This window comes from Lepisma saccharinum, chromosome 14 (genome assembly GCF_977018435.1).
Source record: "Lepisma saccharinum chromosome 14, izLepSacc3.1, whole genome shotgun sequence".
Lineage (NCBI taxonomy): Eukaryota > Metazoa > Arthropoda > Insecta > Zygentoma > Lepismatidae > Lepisma > Lepisma saccharinum.
Genome location: NC_139242.1, coordinates 17,639,886 through 17,662,010, shown reverse-complemented (window position 1 = coordinate 17,662,010; position 22,125 = coordinate 17,639,886). Strand labels below are relative to the sequence as shown.

General features: G+C 40.6%; 1 protein-coding gene across 3 annotated transcripts in view; it reads left to right on the top strand.

Annotated features, from left to right (window-relative positions):
• Positions 1-13,300: 13,300 nt before the first annotated feature.
• LOC145998704 (uncharacterized) overlaps positions 13,301-22,125 on the top strand; it is a 61,738-nt gene continuing 52,913 nt past the window's right edge. For 2 of the 3 annotated variants that reach the window (XM_083135191.1, XM_083135194.1), the window contains exons 1-2: positions 13,301-13,561; positions 20,376-20,399. In XM_083135191.1, coding sequence (XP_082991317.1) covers positions 13,314-13,561; positions 20,376-20,399 — 272 coding nt within the window. In that variant the 5' untranslated portion in view covers positions 13,301-13,313. The remainder of the gene's footprint in view (positions 13,562-20,375; positions 20,400-22,125) is intronic. The other variant, XM_083135192.1, reaches the window with a different exon arrangement.

Sequence of the window (22,125 nt, the reverse complement as noted above, 5' to 3'; positions counted from 1 at the left end):
GTTTCATCTCATAAGGAAATAATTGCAAACGATTGATTGATTCATTGATTGATTGATTTGCTTTATTTTACTTCGCTTTTTGTGCCACTTTTGGCTAATTTGCGAAGATGGGGATGAGTGATGATATGATGAAATTGATGAATGGACACTCACAATCATCCATACCCAAGGGTTTCGAATAGTGTTGCCCACGAGACGAGGCTTTGGCCTGTCTCGTCTCGTGGAGTCTCGTGGAAATGCTGTCTCGTCTCGAAAATATTCGTTTGTCTTATGACACATGGTCAATCTCGTCTCGTCCCGAATTTTTAAAAGCCTGTCCCGTCTCGTCCCGTGGGCAACACTAGTTTCGAATCCAAGACCCCTGGCATCGTATCGCGAATGTTCTAACAACTCCGCCACGGACCCCGACTTTCAATTTAATGAAAAACGTCGTTTAGGCATGAATAAATTCACACATTAAAACTAGGGCTTATTGAAAACCAAAGCCAAGAAATGCATACTTATATCAATCAAGCGCTGAACTATAAAGGGCACTCGTATTGCACATTTGCGTGTTATTTACATTTGTTCGTTCGTGGATTTCCCCTATCTCACGTGTCCCTTGCAATTGTTGATATTGCATGATACACGAAACACTCCGTGGTTCTGTGGTTAGCACAGCTCGCTACGGTGCCAGGTGTCTCAGGTTTAAATCCTGGTCTAGACATTGGTGTCATTTGTTATTTCATCATATCATCCTCATCTTCGCGATTAGCCAAAGGTGGCAGAAAAGCGAATTAAAATAAACCAAATCAATCAATCAATTATGGAGATAGTTTAGAATGAGTAATCTTGAATTTCAGTCTGCTCATTATTTGTCTTGGTCAGTTTATAAATACTGTCAATTCTTCTTACAACATCGCAAGTATCATTAATGTTTTGGATTTTGCTCAGGCAAGACTCCCAAGTTGTTTTCAAGTCGTCTCTCTTACCGAGGAACGCTAGTGGCAACCCTGCCACGCGCCCCTGGTAGTTATGTCAGAGCAAGCGTTTGCTGTGTTGGGTTGCATACGTACAGGATAGATTTTAAGCGCTTACAGCGCAGAAACTAAGCGCTTTCGAGGTAAAGTTTATAGGGAAAAGTTACTTGTTTTTATGATATCTACCAGCAGCCAAGCGTTGTTGAAAGAGTTTTGCGACACCCTGTATATAATAGCAATAGTGCCTGAATTCAGCAACTTTGGCTAGAAATCGCAAACGCGGTGTGAGCCAAAATGTAAAGAAGAAGAAGAAGGTGACCGTACGTGAAGCGCATGCTTGGACACGGGTCGAGGTTGCTTATATGTGCTACGTGCGAGTCCAATTGTTTCAGTAAAATCATATCGTCTTTTAATTCAGTTAAACAACTCTTTACTAGACCTCCTCCCCCCCAAGAAAAACTGTCTATAATTCCTACGGCAACAGGTTTTACAAGATACACACATGCAGGGAAATCACTATTCTGTAACATCATCAATTATGTTTAAATATTGTATAAATACAAATCAAGTCACAGGGATTAAAAATTCCTAGATACTTGTACAACTGGAAAGCACAATACATATTTGTACAAGAAAGGAAAATAACAACAATGAATATTAGTCCGAGGGGAAAGGACGTGCCAAACTGTAAGCAATCCTCGTAAAAACTAAGGCTAGGATTTTGTTAACCACCAAATTACCAAAAAAAATGTCCTAAAAATAGGGCTGGGCCGATACTGATACTGATCTGTGCCGATATTCTTACCGATTCCCACAGAAACCAATTCTTGAAAATTAAAAGATGTTCAGAATAGTGATTAATATTGTTGAGTGAGTATTCCATTCCAATTATGAGCATCAATTTACAAGAACTTTGCTTTAAAAAACTATTCAAAAAATTACATCAGAATATAAGAATAGGCTGCCTGTTATGTAATCACAAAATATAGTTTTCTTTCACATAATAGTGGTACAAAATCAATGAGAACTTCAAATTAACTTTCAAGATAATTAGACTTCACGAATATGTGGTTGCTGATAGTTTTTATTATTTTATTTTTTGCATTTTAAAGCATTTTATAAATGTTCTTAAATGCATTTTATCCAGTTTCGTACATTTTAGTCATGTCAACTTCTCCAAAAATTGTAAAACGAGAAATACATCTCCTTCAGCTCATGTTCACATGAAGCACAAAAATTTAAGTTGCATGCATCAGGATATGATCCACTTAATTTAATATCATTTATAAGTTGGTTTAAGCGAAATTATCCATGTTTATTCTTTCAATATATGATATCAATATCACATTGCAAACAGATATTAATGGTTTCAATGTAATTTTCCGGAGAAAAGTTTCGTATTACTTTGCATTCGAACATGCAAACGCAAGTATCACAGTATTGCTTTAGACAGGACTCACTATTTTGAAACGTAAAAAGGTAATCATTTTACGGGGAACATAAAAGTTGGTGTGTGTTGATACTGTAATTCTTAACGAAAAGGATAGCGTTTTCGCTTTAATGTTAGCACTGACAACTAGGAAGTGATCTCAATGATCACGTGACTTTTTGCTAATAAATAACTGTGTTTTTTCCAACACATACACAAATACATATGAAGGGCCAGGGGGAAAAACGATGAATGTCGATTTTTCGCCCATTTTGAGATCGCAGCGCCATCTGATAGCTCTGAAGCTGTACTATAAGAATGAGAACGGCCTTGGTTGGGAACCGGTGAGAAGTGCCTGAAAAACGCATTATTATTTTGGTATATATTGACGTATTTATGAATAGAAATATTTAGTTTTTCATTTCCTGGCAAATCGTCTCGAATGAACATTCATCGTTTTTCCCCCTGGCCCTTCATATAGCTTCGGAACAACGAACCTGCTTGCAAATTTTCATCTTTGCTTCTTTCAGAGGAGGCGGTGGCTCAGTCGGTAACGCGTCTGACTACCATGCTCAAGGTCCCGGGTTCGATCCCCGGCCGGTTCAAATCCGGGAACTTTTCTAACGGTGGAAGCGGCCCCGGGAATAACATGGGTACCTGGGGGAAACCCTGGGGGTTAAAGGCGGTCAGGGGCGTGATGCTGATCACATCACCCCCACTTACGACCGGATCAAGAAAGTGTGGGGCGTTTCCCCCTATACGCCTTCATGGCGTGGTGCTATTCACACGTAAGTAAGTTGAAATGAAAAAAGTAAATAAATAAGACAATTGGGTGGAAGGGAGTGGAGAATTGTAGCAACGGAATCATTGAGAAAATATCCTTCGCCAAGATAGAGAATCTCTATATCTCCTTGTGATAGAGAACGTATTAGAAGAATGAAAGGACAGATTAAAAGATCAAATATGATGTCAAAATGCATAGAAAACAATATTACATACTTCTTCACTAATAAAAGAATAAGAGAAAATTGTACTTGGTGGGATCGAACCTAGGTCTCGCCGATTAAAGCTCTGTACGCTAACCAACACCAAGTCAATAACACTAAATTTTCTTTTCTCCAGTCAGTCTGTTTCCTCCCTCAACACCTGAGGCAGAAAATGCATCTTTATTTCTCTCATGATTGTTTCATTGTCTACTAATAGAAACCACGTATGTCAAAAATAGACGCATTCTTTCTGTGAAAAATCCCATGTTTCGCACATGGTGCTTGTTTTCACGTGCATGTGTGTGAGAAGCGTGGTGTGCACGTGTGTTGGATGTTGTTCTAGGTATTATTTTAGTTCAAAGCATTATTATAATTGTAAAATATAGAATTTACTGTAATGCAAGGAGTGAAAATATAAACAAACTCCGTCACGGTTCGTTCCCAAATAACATTAAAGAAAGAAACATAACGTGAACCGAGTATTATTCCATGTCGAGAACACGAGAACTTACGTCCGACAATCTTCATCTCGTATTTCTCTTTGGCATCACTGCTCAATTTACTGAGATGTAAGTCCGTGACTGGTATACAAGCTGCAGAATTGTTGGTTGGGTCGGCTACTCACAAGGCGCTTGGTGGTGAGACATCGAGGGCTTGCTTCAGTGCTTCTTCAATAGGGTCGTTACAACCCCGAAGTGTCCGTGACTGTACGCCCCTATCGATTTCGTCATATCATCACTCGTCCTCTTCTTCGCGATTAGCCAAAAGTGGCAGAAAAGCGAAGTCAAATAAACACAATCAATCGATACGACTGGTATCGATACATCGGTATCGCTATCGACTCAGCCCTTTCAGTACATGTTTTGTCAATAAGCGGTCGACTTTCGATCTCGCCACCGAGGTACATGAGTTCGAGTCCGGGCATGGAAGTGTGTGTTCTTTGCGAGTTTCCCTTCGTTAACTTCGCCAGATCATCATCATCTTCCTCACAATCGCAATTAGCCAAAAGTAATAGAAAGGAGACGTAACAGAACAACAACAGAAAAAAATAGAGAACTTCATACGTCCCGTCTGAAAGTTGAAACAGCGGTGGTCAGTGACTTACGCTAATGAATTACAGGAACTGACCAGGAGAATCGGTTAAGTCCGCACGTCTGACGAGGCGGCCCCCCATGCAGTGCGAATCGCACATCTCGGGGCTATTGTTCAACACGTTCCCAGAAACCCAGTCGCAAGAGGATCCTTTCGCTGGAAGCTTCGCTGTTATAATGCCCTGTGTCAATCACTATCTTCTTTTATCTCTACTCGGTGACGTCAATGTTACGCCCTCCCCCGATGCGCGTTCTCCAAGTCAAGTTATCTCGCGTCGGGATTAATCTCTGGGTGAATCACGCCGGGCGGCGCCTTTGTTCCCGTGGCCAAACTGTGCCCCCGAGGCCAAACCGCTCGGTCCTCCTTGTTTGCTGCCCAGTCTTTGGGGCAACACGACATACGTCACCGATTCGGTTCCCTAATCTCTCCCAATCGTCTTCACGAAATTTATCGCGTAAGACGACACGTGGTTTAAATGCAAAACAAACGGCTTCCAAGAATTGAACAGGGTCATTAAAACTTGTTGGCATGATGCAACATTGAGACATCAATTTTGATTTGACATCTGTTTTAGATTTGGTTTAATGCCCAAACATAGGATTAGCTATCGAATAAATGAAAGTTGATGAAAGTCATCTTTTTTAATTAGAATGCTAAAAGTAATACTACGTTTTCTTCGGTTGGAACCAGTAATTTTGTAACCTTTGTGGGTGTTCTTGATCATTTCTAGATACTTTTCCAGGGCTTTATTGTATGTTACTTTTTTTGGCGATTTCTTAGCTGTACCTTGTTCCTCCGCGAGTGTTTGATTGAGTCGGGGTTTCAAGTCCGCTTTATGCACAGTAAGGCTAATTGGGACCGGACCTACAGTTTAAAGTGGGATCCGAACCACTATGTGCCTCCACCAGGGTATCGAACCCCTCCAAGATTGTATACATTGCATTTTAGTCCTGTGAACTTTTTCCAACTATTCTGTTAGACGTTGCCGTAAAAAGTAAAATGTGCCACCTTTAAATTTAGGGCTGAGACCAGGCCTCGAAATGGACCGGAACGGCGTTCCGGTTCGTTAATATCTGGAACCTTCCCGTTCCGTCTCGTCATAAATGCACCGGACCGATCAACCCAACAGTAAAATGTCAAGTCAGTTAAAGAACAATCCAATCCTTGTTCACACGCAAAATAAAAATATTGAAATATAATACGTATTGTTAAGACAAAGTATTAAGGATGTGTACATTAAATTCAAGACTTTTTTCCTCTTTTAGGCAAACTGATTACCATTAGCGATTTCCGTCTTTTTAAATTATAAAAATAAGAAAAAAGCCAGAAGCCTTTTGCCCCATACGTTTCCATTCTCCTGACGGAAGCGTAACAACTTTTCTCGTGAGATTTCGGCCAGTGTATGGGGCCGGTGGCACATATTTTTCTTTTTTTTTAGGTCATTTTGTAAGTTTTTAGGTCGGAAATGCTATTGTTCTTAGGTAGGATTGAACCGATACCAGTGGTATTGCGATCTAGAAATAGTTCTTGGATTTTATTCACCGATCCCGGCCGATATACTTTTTCGACATTTGCGGGATTCACAAAAATGCCACGCAACACGTGATAACACTCAGTGACGCAGGAACATTTTTGATTTCGCATGTACAAAGTTCATTCAACCTTCGTATACAGGTAAGTGTTTGTTTGTTTGTTTTGTGTGTGTATTTATATTCTATTTTAGAACAGGCCACACAGTTTTCAATTTTTAAACTAAAATTTACATAACCTTGCACTGATAATAAATGTTCACAATATAATTTTGGACCTTGTTTTTGTGAAATTCATGACTATTTTCAAGAGAGCTGTTAACAAGTTTTAAAACTATGTACGCTGCTGCAATAGATAAACCTAAGCCTCATTCATTTGAAAGAGCTTTTACTTCCTCATAAAGTTATCCGAGACAAGAGACCAAGTAAGATATTTAGTACTACAAATAGTATTATGGTTCACAGTGGTTTAAAATCCTTTTGAAAGTCTACGGAGATAATGTGAGAAAAATAAACTTTTTTTGCTTTTAACTACTAAAATGATTCTTTGAACCGGCCCTGATTCATGCGCCACTGACAGCACCACTACTTACTCAATTTTAAATCAACTGATTCTTTACAAAAAAATCTGGTTTAAAAGGAGCATTCTACTTCTTCTCATGGAAAGCGATTCTTGCAACTTGGGGCCTAACTTTAGGGGGGCACAGAATGGAGAAAGTTTACATCCATAAAATAGTTTTCAGAAATATTTGACTAAATAAGTTACATTTGAAAAATCATAAAATTACTCTTCATTACTTTGCTCCTGAGGTCCCAGGAGCTTAACGAAAATTAGTAAATTTAAATGAATCTGAAATTTTGATGGGCAAGTGTCCCCTAACCCCCGCCAAATTATGCTTATGGTCCCGCCATATGTCAATGCATTATTGTCAGCAAGCCAGAACCACCCATATCACCTAGTAGATAAAGTCCATGACCAGTAATTGCAACAGTTAGAGAAATAATACTTACTACAATTGAAAAACATTCATAGTTTTAACAATAATTCAATGGAACACTACGCCAATCTAGGAAAGTCGGGTATACTTATTCCGCCGTCGTAGGAACCGGTGTCCGTTCACAGCGGAGAACGGCTATTTTGACAAAATCTTGTTTCCCTGCTGGCTGCTTCGGAGAGGAGAGATATTATTGTTGCCGCTTCTTGTCCAAGCAATAGGCCTAATTGGTTGTTTGACAGTAAGGACCTTCGTAGGTAAACGCGGCAACAGAGGGTCACTGCCACAAAGGCGGTCTCCGCGCCGGATATAAGGACGGTGGGCGTATGTGAAGAACGCCACATTTTCTCCAGCCACAAATACAAGCCACGCCCCTTATGGCAGGGTTGCAATCCGCGAATTTAAAAAATGTTGGTGTATGGAATGAAGCATAAAGCAAGAAATTCGCGGTGGGCACATGTTTTGAAGCTAGAGTAATTTGAAATTTCAAATAGAGGGATTCTAAATTGCATTCCTTCCAGAATTTTGAGTTTTGAAAAATAAACGATGACGTAAATTTTTCTACAAGCCATGAAAAATTTGTGTGGCTGGGGGTCACGTGATATTAACGACATTCTTGATTAATTGTTTAGCAGAAATCTGAAAGTATGAAAATTACACTAATCTCCATTGCGTTCGGAGGCAGCTCTTACCTGCAGAACGACTTTGTAAAGAAGCTAATGAAAGAACCTGTATTTTTTTCTTTTCAATGACTCCTCGAACAGTAAAATAAGCTTCACTTCCAAACGGACACAAACTAATGCTCTCATGATTTAACTAATGACTAATGAGTAACATTATGTTTCTTGAACAAGAATACCGATTTCCATTTACTGAGCTTGCAAATCAGTTACAAGAATTATCGTGCTTCACGGTTATTAAAAGTTTCAAATGTAGTTGCGAATGGACGTCATGACTTGTGAGGCATGTCTAAGGTAAAGTCGTGAGCATTGCTGTAACAAGTAAGGAAGTCTATAAAGAACATGAGCACGTTATGTTGGTAGAGAAACAATGAATGAAGTGTATTTGGTGATATTCATGCCCGATAGTGGATTTAGCGAGGGAAAAGGGCTGCACGGGGCAAGGTTGCCAGTTGCCCCTGCTTTTAAGGGACAGTCCCTTATTTTAGTAACACGTGTCATCATTTGTCCTGTATCCAGCCTCCATTGGCGGAGTGGTTTTTACATTGCGCTACGAAGTCAGGGGTCCCGGGTTCGAATCCCGGTGGGGGCATGAGTGTTCATTGTGAGTATTCCCTCATCAATTTCATCATATCATCACTCATTCCCATCTTCGGGATTAGCCAAAAGTGGGAAAAAAGCAAAGTAAAATAAACCAAATCAATCAATCAATCAATTACCCTGTATTTTTAAATTATATTTTCTCGGCTGTATATATGTTTCTGAACGTCTAGTTAGATCATCAACCACGTCAATTCTATACTCTGTCCCGTGAATCTCTGGAGCAAGTGAACAAAACAAGGGCTCGACCAATGAATGCATGAGAGGAGAAATGAGTGAATTTAGGGGAAAACTTGGCTGCAGATGTAACTACCAGCCGTTTGAAGCAGCACGCACTGCTTTGTTGTCTTTCTGCTTTCTTCAGCGAGCGTGTTGCTTGTGTAAATTCTGTTCAACGTGTTTCAAGATAAGCTGTAAACGTAGTCTTCTGATAGAAAGACGACGAAACGACTGTGCATTTCGCAAGTCATGGTTACAGGATGATTTTTACCTGTGGATGAAGGATAGTGGTAATAATTGGCAGGTTACAAATACTTCGACAAAAGATTCAATAGAACATGACTGTCGCAGAATTGTAATGCAGCCTGCTCGAGGAATGGAGCACAAAAATAACAAAGTGCACGTAACATTAGTTTCTTCATAAGAAAGAACTGCTGTGAAGTTCGAATAACATTGAAACGGAGAATCACAGCCAAATGCAATAAAGTACGTAAGATATTGTACGAGATCGGAGCAATCCCAAAGGAATAAACTACATAAGCGCAGAAATTTGTCGTTAAAGCTTAATTCCTTTAAACCATTGCACATAGTGCCGCCGTACGAACCGGTCCCCAATCACAGCGCAGAACGGCTATTTTGACAAAATCCTGTTTCCCTGCTGACTTCTTCGCGGAGGAGGGTTTCAGAGTTTGCCGCTCGTTGCTCTAAGAGAGGGGCAGCAGTAAGTCTAATTGGCTGTTTGACCGCAAGTTCCTTCGTAGGTAAACGCGGCAACAGAAGGTCACTGCCATAAAGGCGGCGTAGCTATAGCAAGTTTGAGTTGTGGTTTTTAAAGTCCACATATATGCACAGTATGGCTACTCGAGACTGGACCTACAGTTTAAAGCGGAATCCGAACCACTGTGCAATATGATTCCACCGAACTTTGCTTACAAGGCGACGACGTTACCACTACGCCATCGGCGAGGCAGCAATACTGAGTCAAGAAACGAGCGGATAATATTCTCACCAGATTGGAGTATTTTCGAGTAGAATAGTTTAGTCGAGATATAAAGTCCATGTCAAAAGGCACTACATGCTGCACACGTCACAAGGTGAAGAAACTACAATTATGGTGGCAGAGTACAAAGGGGTCTGTTTCATCATTCCTCTCCAGGAAGATTAAACTAAAACTTTTAAAATTGATGTCTGGAAGCGTAAATATTCAAATTGAAAATGTCACTTTCACTTGAAAATTGACATTTATGTCGTAAATCAGCCAATCAAAGAAACGCAATGTACCGCCTTAACAAGATAACAACGATTACATCATACTACACGTAAAGTGTATTTTTTCATTTATGTTGTCAGAGTATACGCAGTGTTTATATTCCTATCTGAATGACAGGAAGTTTGGGTGGTATGAAAACACCAGTCTAGACGCTACCCCTACCAAGCGCGACTTGATAACAGCGAGAATATAATAACAGCATTTCATATATTGTGTTGTGATTGCCGAATCGTGAACATCAGTCCAGGAAATGGTTGCAGGCGTCAAAAAATAACCCATCAAGCAAACAAACTGCTAAATAACGGTTTGCTGTGGCGAAATTTGAAGGTGGTGATAAACTGCATGTCTAGTAAACAAGGGGCTCGGCAGTTTTGTGTGTAAAATGCCGAAAAGCAACGAGATATTTTCATAAATTTGAAGCAAACAAACGTGCAGACAGATTATTCCAGGAGTTGTTTAACGTAAATAATGCAGCAGTCAAAACAGTCTCTAGGCAGTGAAGTGGATGTTTGTCTCACCAAAGCAAGGTTTGTTGAAATATCAGGGGCGGGCAGTGGCGTGCGCAAGGTGAGTTGATGGGGCTACAGCCCTCTCCGAAATTTTGATAGCATCAAAATTTTCAAATGAAACAGTAAATAACTCGGGACCAAACAAAGTTGTAAATGGAGACTCCCTTTAAAATGACTCCCGATAACCATTTTTGTCTTTGAACAACTTTTAAAACGAAGCTTAGAAGTAATTACGAAATAGTTTATCGTGTATCCTGCCTCCCCCTAGAACGCAGCTATATGTAACATCCATCTTAACAATTGTAGCTCTCGAAAGAAAATAATAAAATCCTGCGTTCATGATGTGAGGGAAATTATTGATTTCTCATAATAAGATGGGTGCGTGATCTCTGAGGCTACTTGCTCACTTGCTCACGGGCTTGGTTGTTTGCGAATGTCCATTCATCAATTTCATGACTCATCCCCATCTTTACAAATTAGCCAAGAGGCACAAAACGCGAAGTAAAATGAACTAAATCAATCAATCAATCTTTCGTGCACTAGTTCGGCTGTGAACTGGGACGCCCACCCCCCGTGCTCCATTATGATGCCATCTCTGGTTCCGACCCACATAGATCGCCTTTCGTCATAATTATACATTTTGCACGTGATGTGATATTGTTATATTGGCTGCGTCGCCCCACTCTCTCTTATCTCCCCAGCTACTTCTTTATAGCGCAATGTTACACGTGAAATTGACATAATATTGTCGTCAGGGAATTCTGTACTTTCGATTTCATACCACCATCGGTGGATTATTGAGATGGGCGATGCCGCCGGATTTAGATGTTGAAAACTAAGAATAAATTGTCATCAATTTAGAGTTAACGATAATAGCAGTGCCCCACCCCTTTGACAACTAACATTACCCTAGAAGGCACTTTATCCAGCCATCGTAAATCTAGCTCCATGAGAGTCAGTTTTAACTCCATTTAAGGTGAAATTTAGTTATTTTATGCCCATCAGGTTTGGCAACACTGCCAGGAGGCAAGGAAAAAAGCATTGGTCATATGGGAGTATGATTTGATTTATTCTCTTGTGAATATAAAAGTTCCGATGGTATAGAAAGAGATGTCAACGGGAAGAGGGCAGTTTGAAGATGAATTTCACCAGCGGAAAAGTCGAAACTTCCATGTGATTAGCCGCAACTTGATGCTGAAGTTGATTCCCCATAAGGAATACATGGGATTCCGAAAATTATTATTCATCATATTTTTCAAACATCGTGTCCAGCTTAATAATCAACATAACAAAATGTTTGCACTTGCAACATAGAGAGAAATTCATACTCTTGGATACACCCAGGGTTTATTTTAGTAGCAATGTCCATTCGGACGATACTGAAATAAATGCACAATTGGTGCGTAATTGTATCTCTTCGCTTTAAAAGAACGAGACTAAATAATTTTACTAACTCGATCCTTCTGATTAGGAAATTACCTCAAAATCTATATAAACCTTAACGTTGTTTGTGGAGGTTGGGCAGAAGTTTTTAATTAAAAAATAATCTTTTTGTAATTTTAATTATATCTAGATAACTTTATTGTTAATTTAAGGTTAATAAATTACTAAATGTGTGAACTCCAGACTGTAATCCAGAAAGTATTTTAACTGAGAAGAAAACTGCTTTTACAAAAGGTGACAAAATGAAATTATAATGTTTGATTGATTGATTTGCTTTATTTTACTTCACTTTTTGTGCCAGTTTTGGCTAATTTGCGAAGATCGGAATGAGTGATGATATGATGAAATTGATGAATGGACACTCACAAATATCCATGCCCAGGCTAGGATTCGAATCCGGGACCCCTGGCGTTGTAGCCCGATGTGATAACCACTCCGCCACGGGGGCCGGCTATAATGATATTATTATTTAAATGTGTGACCAAAAGTTTAAATAATAAAAACACTAAGTTGCTGACCAAGGCAGTTTATTAAGATAGAAAACACTTAACAGGTAACGTTTCAGCCCTGTATCAGGGTCTTCCTCAGAAGAAGAACTAAACTTAATCACATTATAAATAATAAAGCATCTAACGGTTGTAAATTATATGTATGTATGTACATCGAGAGATAGAGATTAGATAGATCTGTATGTGTGTGTGGAGAGAGAGAGCGCACGGTCCTCCACGGAGGGAAAGGGGAGCACTTGCCCCCCCACAAAAAAAATATGAGGTTTATAAAAATGTACGTGTTTTTGTAACCTTCTTGGACTTGAAGAGCAAAACAATAAAGAGTACTTTTTATGTAACAGTTATCTAGCAAAATAGCCCTGGTTGCTATTCTTATGGAATGAAAAAAATATCCATTCTCTCTCCCCCCCCCCCAAAGTTACGCCTCATGCATACATTTTCGTAGAAAAGAAATAGAGCGAGTTACAATAGATCACCGCACGGCGTGTTCTCGCATGTGATCGGCAGCTGTTTTTGCGCGGCTTCCCCTCTCCTACGCACACGAGATCAGGTCACACACAATCTCGAAGTTCACATCTGCGTAAGGAAGCAATTACAATTTCTGATATTGACCGGGAAGCCAAGAGAAGAGAAACACTTGTTTATATTCGCATGACGCAAGCCCACACACACACACATACTACGCGTTTCTATCAAGATTGACAGCCATTTGAGAAATAGGTCTGGCGATCCTTGTTTTTTTCCTTTTTCCCGTTCCTGAGAAATGTCCGTATCTGAAATTCCGGTCCCCCCCCTCTCCCCCCTCCTGAGAATTATTCACTAACGGACCAGCGTTCCTCACCATATGAACTGTCCCCGCACCGTTCTCGGAAGAAAAAAAACAGGGAATATCAATCATTACCGCCGCAGGTCCAATTGAAGGCCAGACATCGAGTAGCCCTACATGCGTCTCCCCCCCCCCCTTCTCCCCATTCCCTCCCTCCGTCACTGGCGCAGGTATCGCCACTCCTCCCGTAGCAGAGCGCGCAGCTATAAATTGGACCAAACAGTTGCCCGTGCGAACAAAACCTCTGCCGGGGTTCACAAACGCACAATGTTGTGGCTAACTCTCTTCTTGTTCTGCGCCGCCCTCGGTTCGCCCGTCTTTATCAACTCGACGGAAGAAGAAACGGACGAGGACCCGTTTATGTACGGGTTCCCACACATCCAGAATGAGATCAACACCAACGAGACCGATCTCCAGGAATACAACATGAATCTGACCTCGATAAGCGAGTCCCTCAACAGACTTAACGTCTCCGACACGTCTTACCAGGCGATGCATCACAACAACCGCGAGAGGTAAGTGCCCTGTTTTATTTATGTAGTGCTCTCGCCTCTGGTGCTTGCGGTGCTGGGTTCGAACCCTGGCGCAGTTTTCGGGAAGTTTTGTGGATACGCAAGAGCGGTGATGGGAATCGAAGCGATATTTACTTCTCTTTTCTTCATTTGTTTCGTATTTTTGTTGTGTGTTTTTGTGCCAGCGAAGTACATTTACATTGCCTCCGAAATGTTCACGAAGCCTATACGCTCGATAACCATACAGCAATGATGTGACTTTTACAGCACGATAGTCCAGAGTAACGCAGTCATAAGAAGAAAAAAAAAACATGGAACGTACTGTGAAACGCCACGTGCAAGTTTAAAAAAAAACGTGTAAATACACGACAGACTGTTTCTTAAGTCCATTTTCTGTCCGCAGGTAGCCTAATCGGGACTCTAACTACTGTTTAAAGCGGGATCCGAAACACTACGTGCCACCACCTGGGATCGAACCAGGGACCCCTTAATTTCAAGGCGACGGTTCTACCACTGCGCCACCAGGATAGGCCGGTAAATCACACGAAAGAAGTTCCCGTTGCGAACACATTCATGCATTTTTTGTATGCAGCAAGCGTCACTTCTCATGCCGATACCTGCCCCATATGTCGTGCATATCTCGCACCAAGTTTTATGATTTATTTTACTTCGCTCATCTGTCACATTTGGCTAATCGCGAAGATGATTGATTGATTGATTTGCTTAATTTTACTTCGCTTCTTATTCCACTTCTGGCTAATCGCGAAGATGAGGATGAGTGATGATTAGGATGAAGGGACACTCACAAAGAACACTCGGGCCTACCTGGTGGCGTAATGGAAACATCGTCGGCTCATAATCAAGAGGTCCCGGGTTTGATACATTGCACAGTGGTTCGGATCCCACTTTAAACTGTAGGTCCAGTCCCGATTAGCCTATTTGTGCATAAAAGTGGACTTCAAACACAAACTCATGCAAGGAACATCCATTCCGGGAGCGGTATTCGAACCCGTGACTTCTGGCGTTGCAGCGCGCTGCGCTAACCACTCCGCGAAAAAGGTCGGCTATTTAACTTTCTAAAGATACCACCATATTGGATTTGAGTAATTTTTAAATGCTGGGTTCAGGGTCATCTCACTGAAAACGTAACACGTGAAGGTTGTCACGGACTCAAAGAGATTGGGAATTCCTCGGTTACAGGGTGCTGATATGGAGTAAGACCAACAGAAAAATATCTCGCGACTCAACGAGATGTTGAGCTTAAATCTGGGGTCATTTTGTACAGAGTTTAATATCTATACACATGGCATTCAGAATATCCAATCCTTTCTTACCTTCACGTAATAGTAACGCTGTCGCTTCCCGTTCGAATTGCACTTTGAAATGTGGCCCATTCACCGATTAGCCTATCACTGCATAAAATGGATTTAAATTAACAAAATCATTCTTATATAACTTAATCTTGTAATAGATTATACCGACTTTTTTATATATAATAAACAAGATTCTTTAGGCATGGTTTCCACAATTTCGATCGAGGTGTAGACGAAACGAAGAGAACTGCATTGATGTTTATGTGAATATTACTCCTACGAGTGATTGATTTAGTGTTTTAAGTCCACTTTATGCACAGTAATGCTAATCGGGATTGGACCTACAGAAAAAAAGTGGGATCTGAACAACTATGTGCCTCCACCGGGTATCGAACCTGGGACCCCTTGATTACAAGGCGGCGACGCTACCACTGCGCCATCGTGGACTTTGCCGAGACCTTGACAGTGAATGTTGATGGTCTGCACCAAAACCACCCCTTACAAGGCTCTGGAAAATATGGTGGAGTTCAGTGTGTTCATTTGAATCAAAAATTGAGTCTTTCGATCATAAAAGAATCGTGACAACATAGGATTACCATTGTATTGTTCCGAGTTTGTGTCGTTTTTCTGTTTTTTGTGGCTAATTGCAAGGGTGAGAGTGATATTTTATTCACGTGACACTCGCAATGTCCAGCCCGGGGTTTGAACCGGGACCTTCGCTGACTAGATCCTGACGACCACTTGGCCACCAAAAGATTGGCTTGGCTCCGTAAAAGATTGATTGAGTTGGTGTTTTAAGTCCACTTTATGCACAGTAAGGCTAATCGGGACTGGACCTACAGTTTAATGTGAGATCCGAACCACTATGCGCCTCCACCGGGTATCGAACCCGGGACCCCGAACGACGCTACCACTGAGCCAGGCTACGAAAAAGAAATCCACACACTAGATTGATGCAAAGCAGAAGGAGTATTAATTGGCTAATTATTACAGAATACGTTTTCACATCACAAGACAAATGATATAGCATAACATAACGTAACCCGTGGTTCTATAGCCCTGGAAGAACCTTGGCCTATCTCCCGACTACCAGTCTCCTTCGCACAATCCTACCTAGAGGTGTGGAGATCTTCAACCGGTAATGGGGTGACGTGTGGTCAGCACGTCGAACCCACAGCCGTTGTAGGAGCTATCCGTGACCGGGTTATGCTACTCACTCGTGGCTCCCCAATTTCCTCACGATGGTGGGTTGCCACCGGTCCTATACACAGGCCGAAAACCCAGAGACTGAACCCGGGCGGACTCGAACCCGTGTCGTCCCGCAGTCGAAGTCCAAAGCACGGTGCGTTAGACCGCCCGGCCTCGGAGGAGGACAAGACAAATGATAGATATACTGGAACAAAATTATTGCTCTAGGACAATGCATTGGGCGAACCAGTTGCGAATGAGACTTGAATCCAAATCTTCAGGGGCGAGTCATGTACTCACGAATATCGGCCGCTTAAGGTGCACCCGGATGCAGTTACCCATTTCAAAAACCAAAAAGGACCTCCCCTATGGCGTAGTGGTAACGTCGTCAATTTGCCATTAAGGGATCTCGGGTTCGATACCCAGTGGGGGCACAGACATACTTTAAACTGTAGGTCCAGTCTCGATTAGTCTTTCTGTATTTCTCACAATGGCTCAGTGTGCATAGACTCAAAAGGAGACGTCCATTCTTAGCAGGAGACAGTAACGACGGAAAGCAGAAAAGTTTGATTGATTGATTGAGTCGGTGTTTTAAGTCCACTTTATGCACAGCAAGGCTAATCGGGACTGAACCTACAGTTTAAAGTGGGATCCGAACCACTATGGGTCTCCACCGGGTATCGAATCCGGGACTCCTTGATTACAAGGCGACGACGCTACCACTGCGCCATCGGGGAGGCCTGGTACACAGAAAAAGAGTGAGGGGACGGGGGGGGAGGGGGCACAATCATATTCAATATACCCCTAAATTCCTTGCAGAAATGTTTAGTTTAGTTTTATTCATTGAACTACAGTTCAATGGCTTTACTTCACTTTTGGTGGGGTATTAGCGAGAAGGGGAACTAGTCTGTTAGGGGAGTCTGATCTGGTGTCGTCAGAGCTTACAGCATTTCGTCTCGGTGACTTGCTCTTGTACATTTCTATCCAAGTATTAGATATTTCTAGCCAAACACGCACACGTCAGCAGCAAAACAGTAAAATTTCTTCCTTGTTTTGTGACTGTCTGACATAATAAAGGGAAAAATCTTCTTTGCGGAATAGGACTTCTATATAGTAGCGCAGCGCAACCTTGAGTCTGACAAATGCATACAGCCTGCGATTTGAGATACAGCTGCAAAGGTAATTTAATGTTCACGCACTCAGCAGGAAAAGTGCGCTGATTCCTCAATGCTGCATCAGCAAAGAGCAGCATTCGCAGATAAGGAAAGGTCACGCGACATGCTTTTGTCTTGTCTGCAAGTTGGCTACCTGAACATTCTACGAAGGCAGGTAGGGAACGTGACCTCCACCCTCAAATCTCTTGCACACAATCCATTTCGAGGTTATGGGACTACCTAATCTGCTCATACGTTTATTCAGATGTTTCAGTGGGGTGGATCAAGATGAGTTTAGCGCCAAAAAGATTACTAATGCATTAAAAAAATGGGGATGTCGAAGAAATTTTGACAGGGATATTGGGAAGGCGAATAATTTATATTCTATCCCGGGAATCTTTGGAGAAAAGACGCACATAGCCGTAGAGAAGGGGAGGAAGCGAGTGGGCGGGGCGAAGCATTACGCGCTGCTCCTTACAGCTGATAGCTGCAGTGTATTTTCTCCCCCTCCATTCAAGCAATTCCATTCCCTCACACTTGTTCATTGACCATGACCTCTCGAGTCGCTATACTCTGTTCAGGGAATTTTTGGAGCGATCGAACGAAAACAAGTATATGATTAATTGATTGATTGAGTTGGTGTTGTAAGTCCACTTTATGCACAATAAGGTTAATTGAGATTGGACCTACAGTCTAAAGTGGGATGCGAACCACTATGTGCCTCCACCGCGTATCGAACCCAGAACACCTTGAAGAAAATTTGCCATAAGTGTTGGGAATATAAACAGGGGTCTTAGGTCCAAATCAGTGCTCGAAGTGAAGGAGGATGGTAACCCCCAACTAACAAAGTTATCGCAAAGCATCCCTCCAGCTGTCTCCTTGCTACCATGTCAAAACATAGAAATATCCTCCCAGCTATACTGAAGGCTCTACCAAACATCCCTCCACACACGATCCCCATGCTAGCAATCCCCACTGGTTCAAATATTGAACATGGTTGTTTCTTTTCCTAGATGCTAAATAAATTAGTTAATATAATGGGTGTTAGGTTCAAATCCTGAACATGACATTTACTTTTCCCTTTTAAATTTAATCAATTCACTGTCTCGATTAATCTCGAGAAGCAGAAACCGACGCAAAGCAACTAAATACAGAGTGGACCAAAATAAAGTCGTCCAAAATTTTGCAAAGCTGTAAGTGTCTATTACGAGAATTACGAGTTCAGTCTCTTGCCCACGAATAGCATCCTAAAATCCATTTTTATGTCATTGCACTCTGATAAAATACAGTCCGTTCGTTTTGGCTCTGGCCCGAGATATGGCGTAACATGGCGCAGATGCCGGCATTTTCGTCCCGTGCGTCTTGCTTATTTACGCACATATCTTTGGCATGTAGACAATTATATTTGTATTGCATAACGAGTACTAAATTGTGTTATAGAGTTGTTCAAAGTTGTTCACGCGCTATCTCGGCCCAGAGTTAAAAACGAACGCACTGTATATAAATGCCTGCTTCAACAAACCTACACATTAATTTAATCTGATTGCCCTAGGGTAATTCTTCGTGCATTCTGTACATTTCACGATATAATAAAGTATCCTGAAGACTAAGACGATTTGGAATATTTTACTTCGCCTTTCTGCTACCTTTAGCTCATTGCAAAGATAAGGATGAGTGATGATATGATGAAATTGATGAAGAGACAGTCAAGAACATCCATGCCCAAGCCGGGATTCGAACCCGGAACTCCTGGCATCGTAGCGAGATGCGCTAACCACTCCGCTACGGAGGTCTCCACGACTATGACGAAACAGACTTCATCTTTTGGAAACAATGAATGATTTCCACTGAAATATTGCCAATTTGAGACAGAGACAAGGAATGTATAAATAAACTGACAATATTGTCTACAAATTATTTCTAGTTATGTACATTTTCCGTTTGGACTTTTTACACCTGTATCTGATATTTTACCCGCGTGACAATGAAATTAATTGAAATTCATTAGATTGTTTTTTCTGTTTTCGTTCGCTGTGTCCTGAAATTCCTTTTGCAGTCTCGAAGGAAGCAGCGGTATTAAGGACAGACAAAGAAAAAAAATGTAGTGTGCTTGATATTTGCAGAATTTGTCTCGCCGGAACGTTTAGCGCACACACAGTATCTCTTTTGCATGACGTCCCTTGAAGGTGCAACGGTAAACAACCTGAAGCGGGTCCAGAATAGCGCGAAACGGACAGAAAAACGATAAGAAAATCAGAACGACTCATTTCATAGCCGGAAACTATCACGCATGCACTGTCTTAAATCTATTTTTACGTCTTGAATGAACCGGCTTCGAGCACGACAGAGATGATAAAACACCCCTGGACACTGCTCACTAACTTTTGACATTGATTTCCATATTTAGCTGTCAGGAATATATTGTTGCTAAGTGCCAAAGGCACTTGGATGACAGTATGATGTAAGAAAATAAAAAGTTGGTGCTGAACTTAGTGTGGATGTACTTCTGTACAAAAAAGTGCTACGCTGACATACATTTTAAATTCAGTTCACAAAACTGAGCTCGAACCTTCCCCTTGCACCTACAGGTCAATTGCGGGGTTGTCCTTCGTACACATCACAGCAGGCTCTAGAAACAACTAATGAGAGAAAGATGTTCTTGAAAATCTGCCCGTTGGAATAACGCCGGATGTGTGTTAAGAAGTACACAATATCCATTGAAATAAATTAGATGTACATTTACTTACAAATGTGTGTCATTTTATACGATGCAAATATTGTTCAACAACAAGCAATACAAAATAGACACGATTGATGTTCCAAAACATGTAACCAAAGAAAGAAAACAGATCGATTTATAAATCTTGTTTAAAATTTCATTCATATTTTTCTCAGCCAATGATAGTATAGTATATGCGACTGTATTGAACTTAAAACACAATTTGTTATTGATTAATATGTTAGAACTGAAAACGTGTTTACAAATAAAAATTGTCTTGTGCAAATGAATAATGTATTACGTAGCAAAATTATAGTTTCTTAATTTTGGTGTAACGAATACAAAGTGCATTTGTGTTTTTTTTCCTATTCTTTCTTATGCGCAATTATTTGTTTTTTATTTCTTTAAGTCCTCATTACTTATATATTTCTTCGTTATTACAGCCAAGAGGCACTGAAAGTCGAAAGGTAAGGGATATTCAACATTACGTGGCAATTTCAAAGCAGCATGTTTTATTTTATGCACCGTAGAGTGTTCACATTGCCACACTTTATTCGCATTTTGTTCCGAGCATGCGCACGGTTGAAAGTAAAATAATGCATTTTCCTTTCAGTTGATTGCAATTATTCTGTTCTCATTGAGACTTCTTCCTACTTCCTTTCTTGCATCACGTCTAGATCCAATCTTTCTGTTAACTAAAGATACTCTCTGCATGGTAACATTTTCCTCCTGTAAGCCCAAGAATGCATGAGTTCTCTCAGAAATATCTGCCACTTTGTTTTGTTTTCTCTGAGTGCATACCTGCTTGCAAACGAATGTGGAAATGAAAACACCATCATAGAATACAGTTCATGTGACTATTTACATGATACAAGTATATATCAGCACACTATAGGTATATTTTCTTATAAAATGAATAAATTATTTACTTCTATCAATTATTGTAGATGTTTTTCTAGCATATTGCCACTTGGACTATTGCATTTTGTTTATTGTCTCATTCATTCAATTTTTTTGTGTACCAAAATGTTTAAAGAACCAGTGTTACAAGCGCCAGTACAACTCTACCCTGTGCTTTTGTACAGAACGCTAGAGGAAAACGCATGCATATAGTGATAGACAAAGTTGCTAATCGTCTTGGTGATTAATTCGTAAAAGATATTTTAGTATAGCAATTTTATACTTTTATACTGTACTTCAAGAAGTTAATATTTGCTCGCTTATTGTGATACCAAAAGTGTGTATCGTGTAAATATAATATTCTAAATCAGTGGTTTCCAACTTCAAAAGGTCCGAGGGCCAAAATTATATCCAGCAGTTGATTGGCGGGCCGCATTTGGGGGGGGGATTAAAAATTACAAAAATTGTAAGTACTGAACTGAGAATGTAGTACTTATTTTCGCATGACCTAAATTTCTAAAATGAGGCATTAAAAAAAATGGAATCACAAATCAAAATTGTATAATTACAATTTATTTCACAAAAACCCAATACTTATGGATGAATTGAAAGAAATGAAAAACACACCATACAAATAAGAATCTTTCATAGTAAGTGTTCAATGTAAAAATTGAGGCCGATCTGCTTATTTTATTAAAGTTGGAATGTCCACTTCAATTTCTGTATTTGAAAGTCTCAGAAGGTGAAGCAGTGAAGAATCTACCAATCGACTTCTGTAGCGGTTCTTGATTAACTTCATTGAAGAAAAAACCCTTTCACACGTGTATGTGCTGCCGAACATCCATGTCATTCTTTGTCCAAAACTACGAAGGTTTGGAAAGCGTTCGTTTGAAAGGTATTTGAAAAACTCTGGCCCCCTTTTCTTGACTAGTTTGAGGGAACACATCGGCTTTCAAATCACACAATTAAAGTTGGAGAGAAGCTTCTTGTTCTTCGATGTTAACGCCAAGAGGATTGCTAAATAGCTGGATGCTGCTTTAAGTTCTTCAAAATCTTTAATCTGGAGTCAAACTCATCCATTATTTCTTTAATATTTGCACTGAATTAAAAAATGCCCAGTGTTTCTTCATCATCTGCTCGCCGCCGACAGCTTGGAAAATGGACCAGGTTATTCCTCTCCAAAGTAACGTTGAACATCTTCAGTTTATTACGAAACCCATCTATGTTTCCCATTAAATCTAACACCAGCTGATTTCTTCCCTGCAGTTTCAAGTTCAGTTCGTTCAGATGACC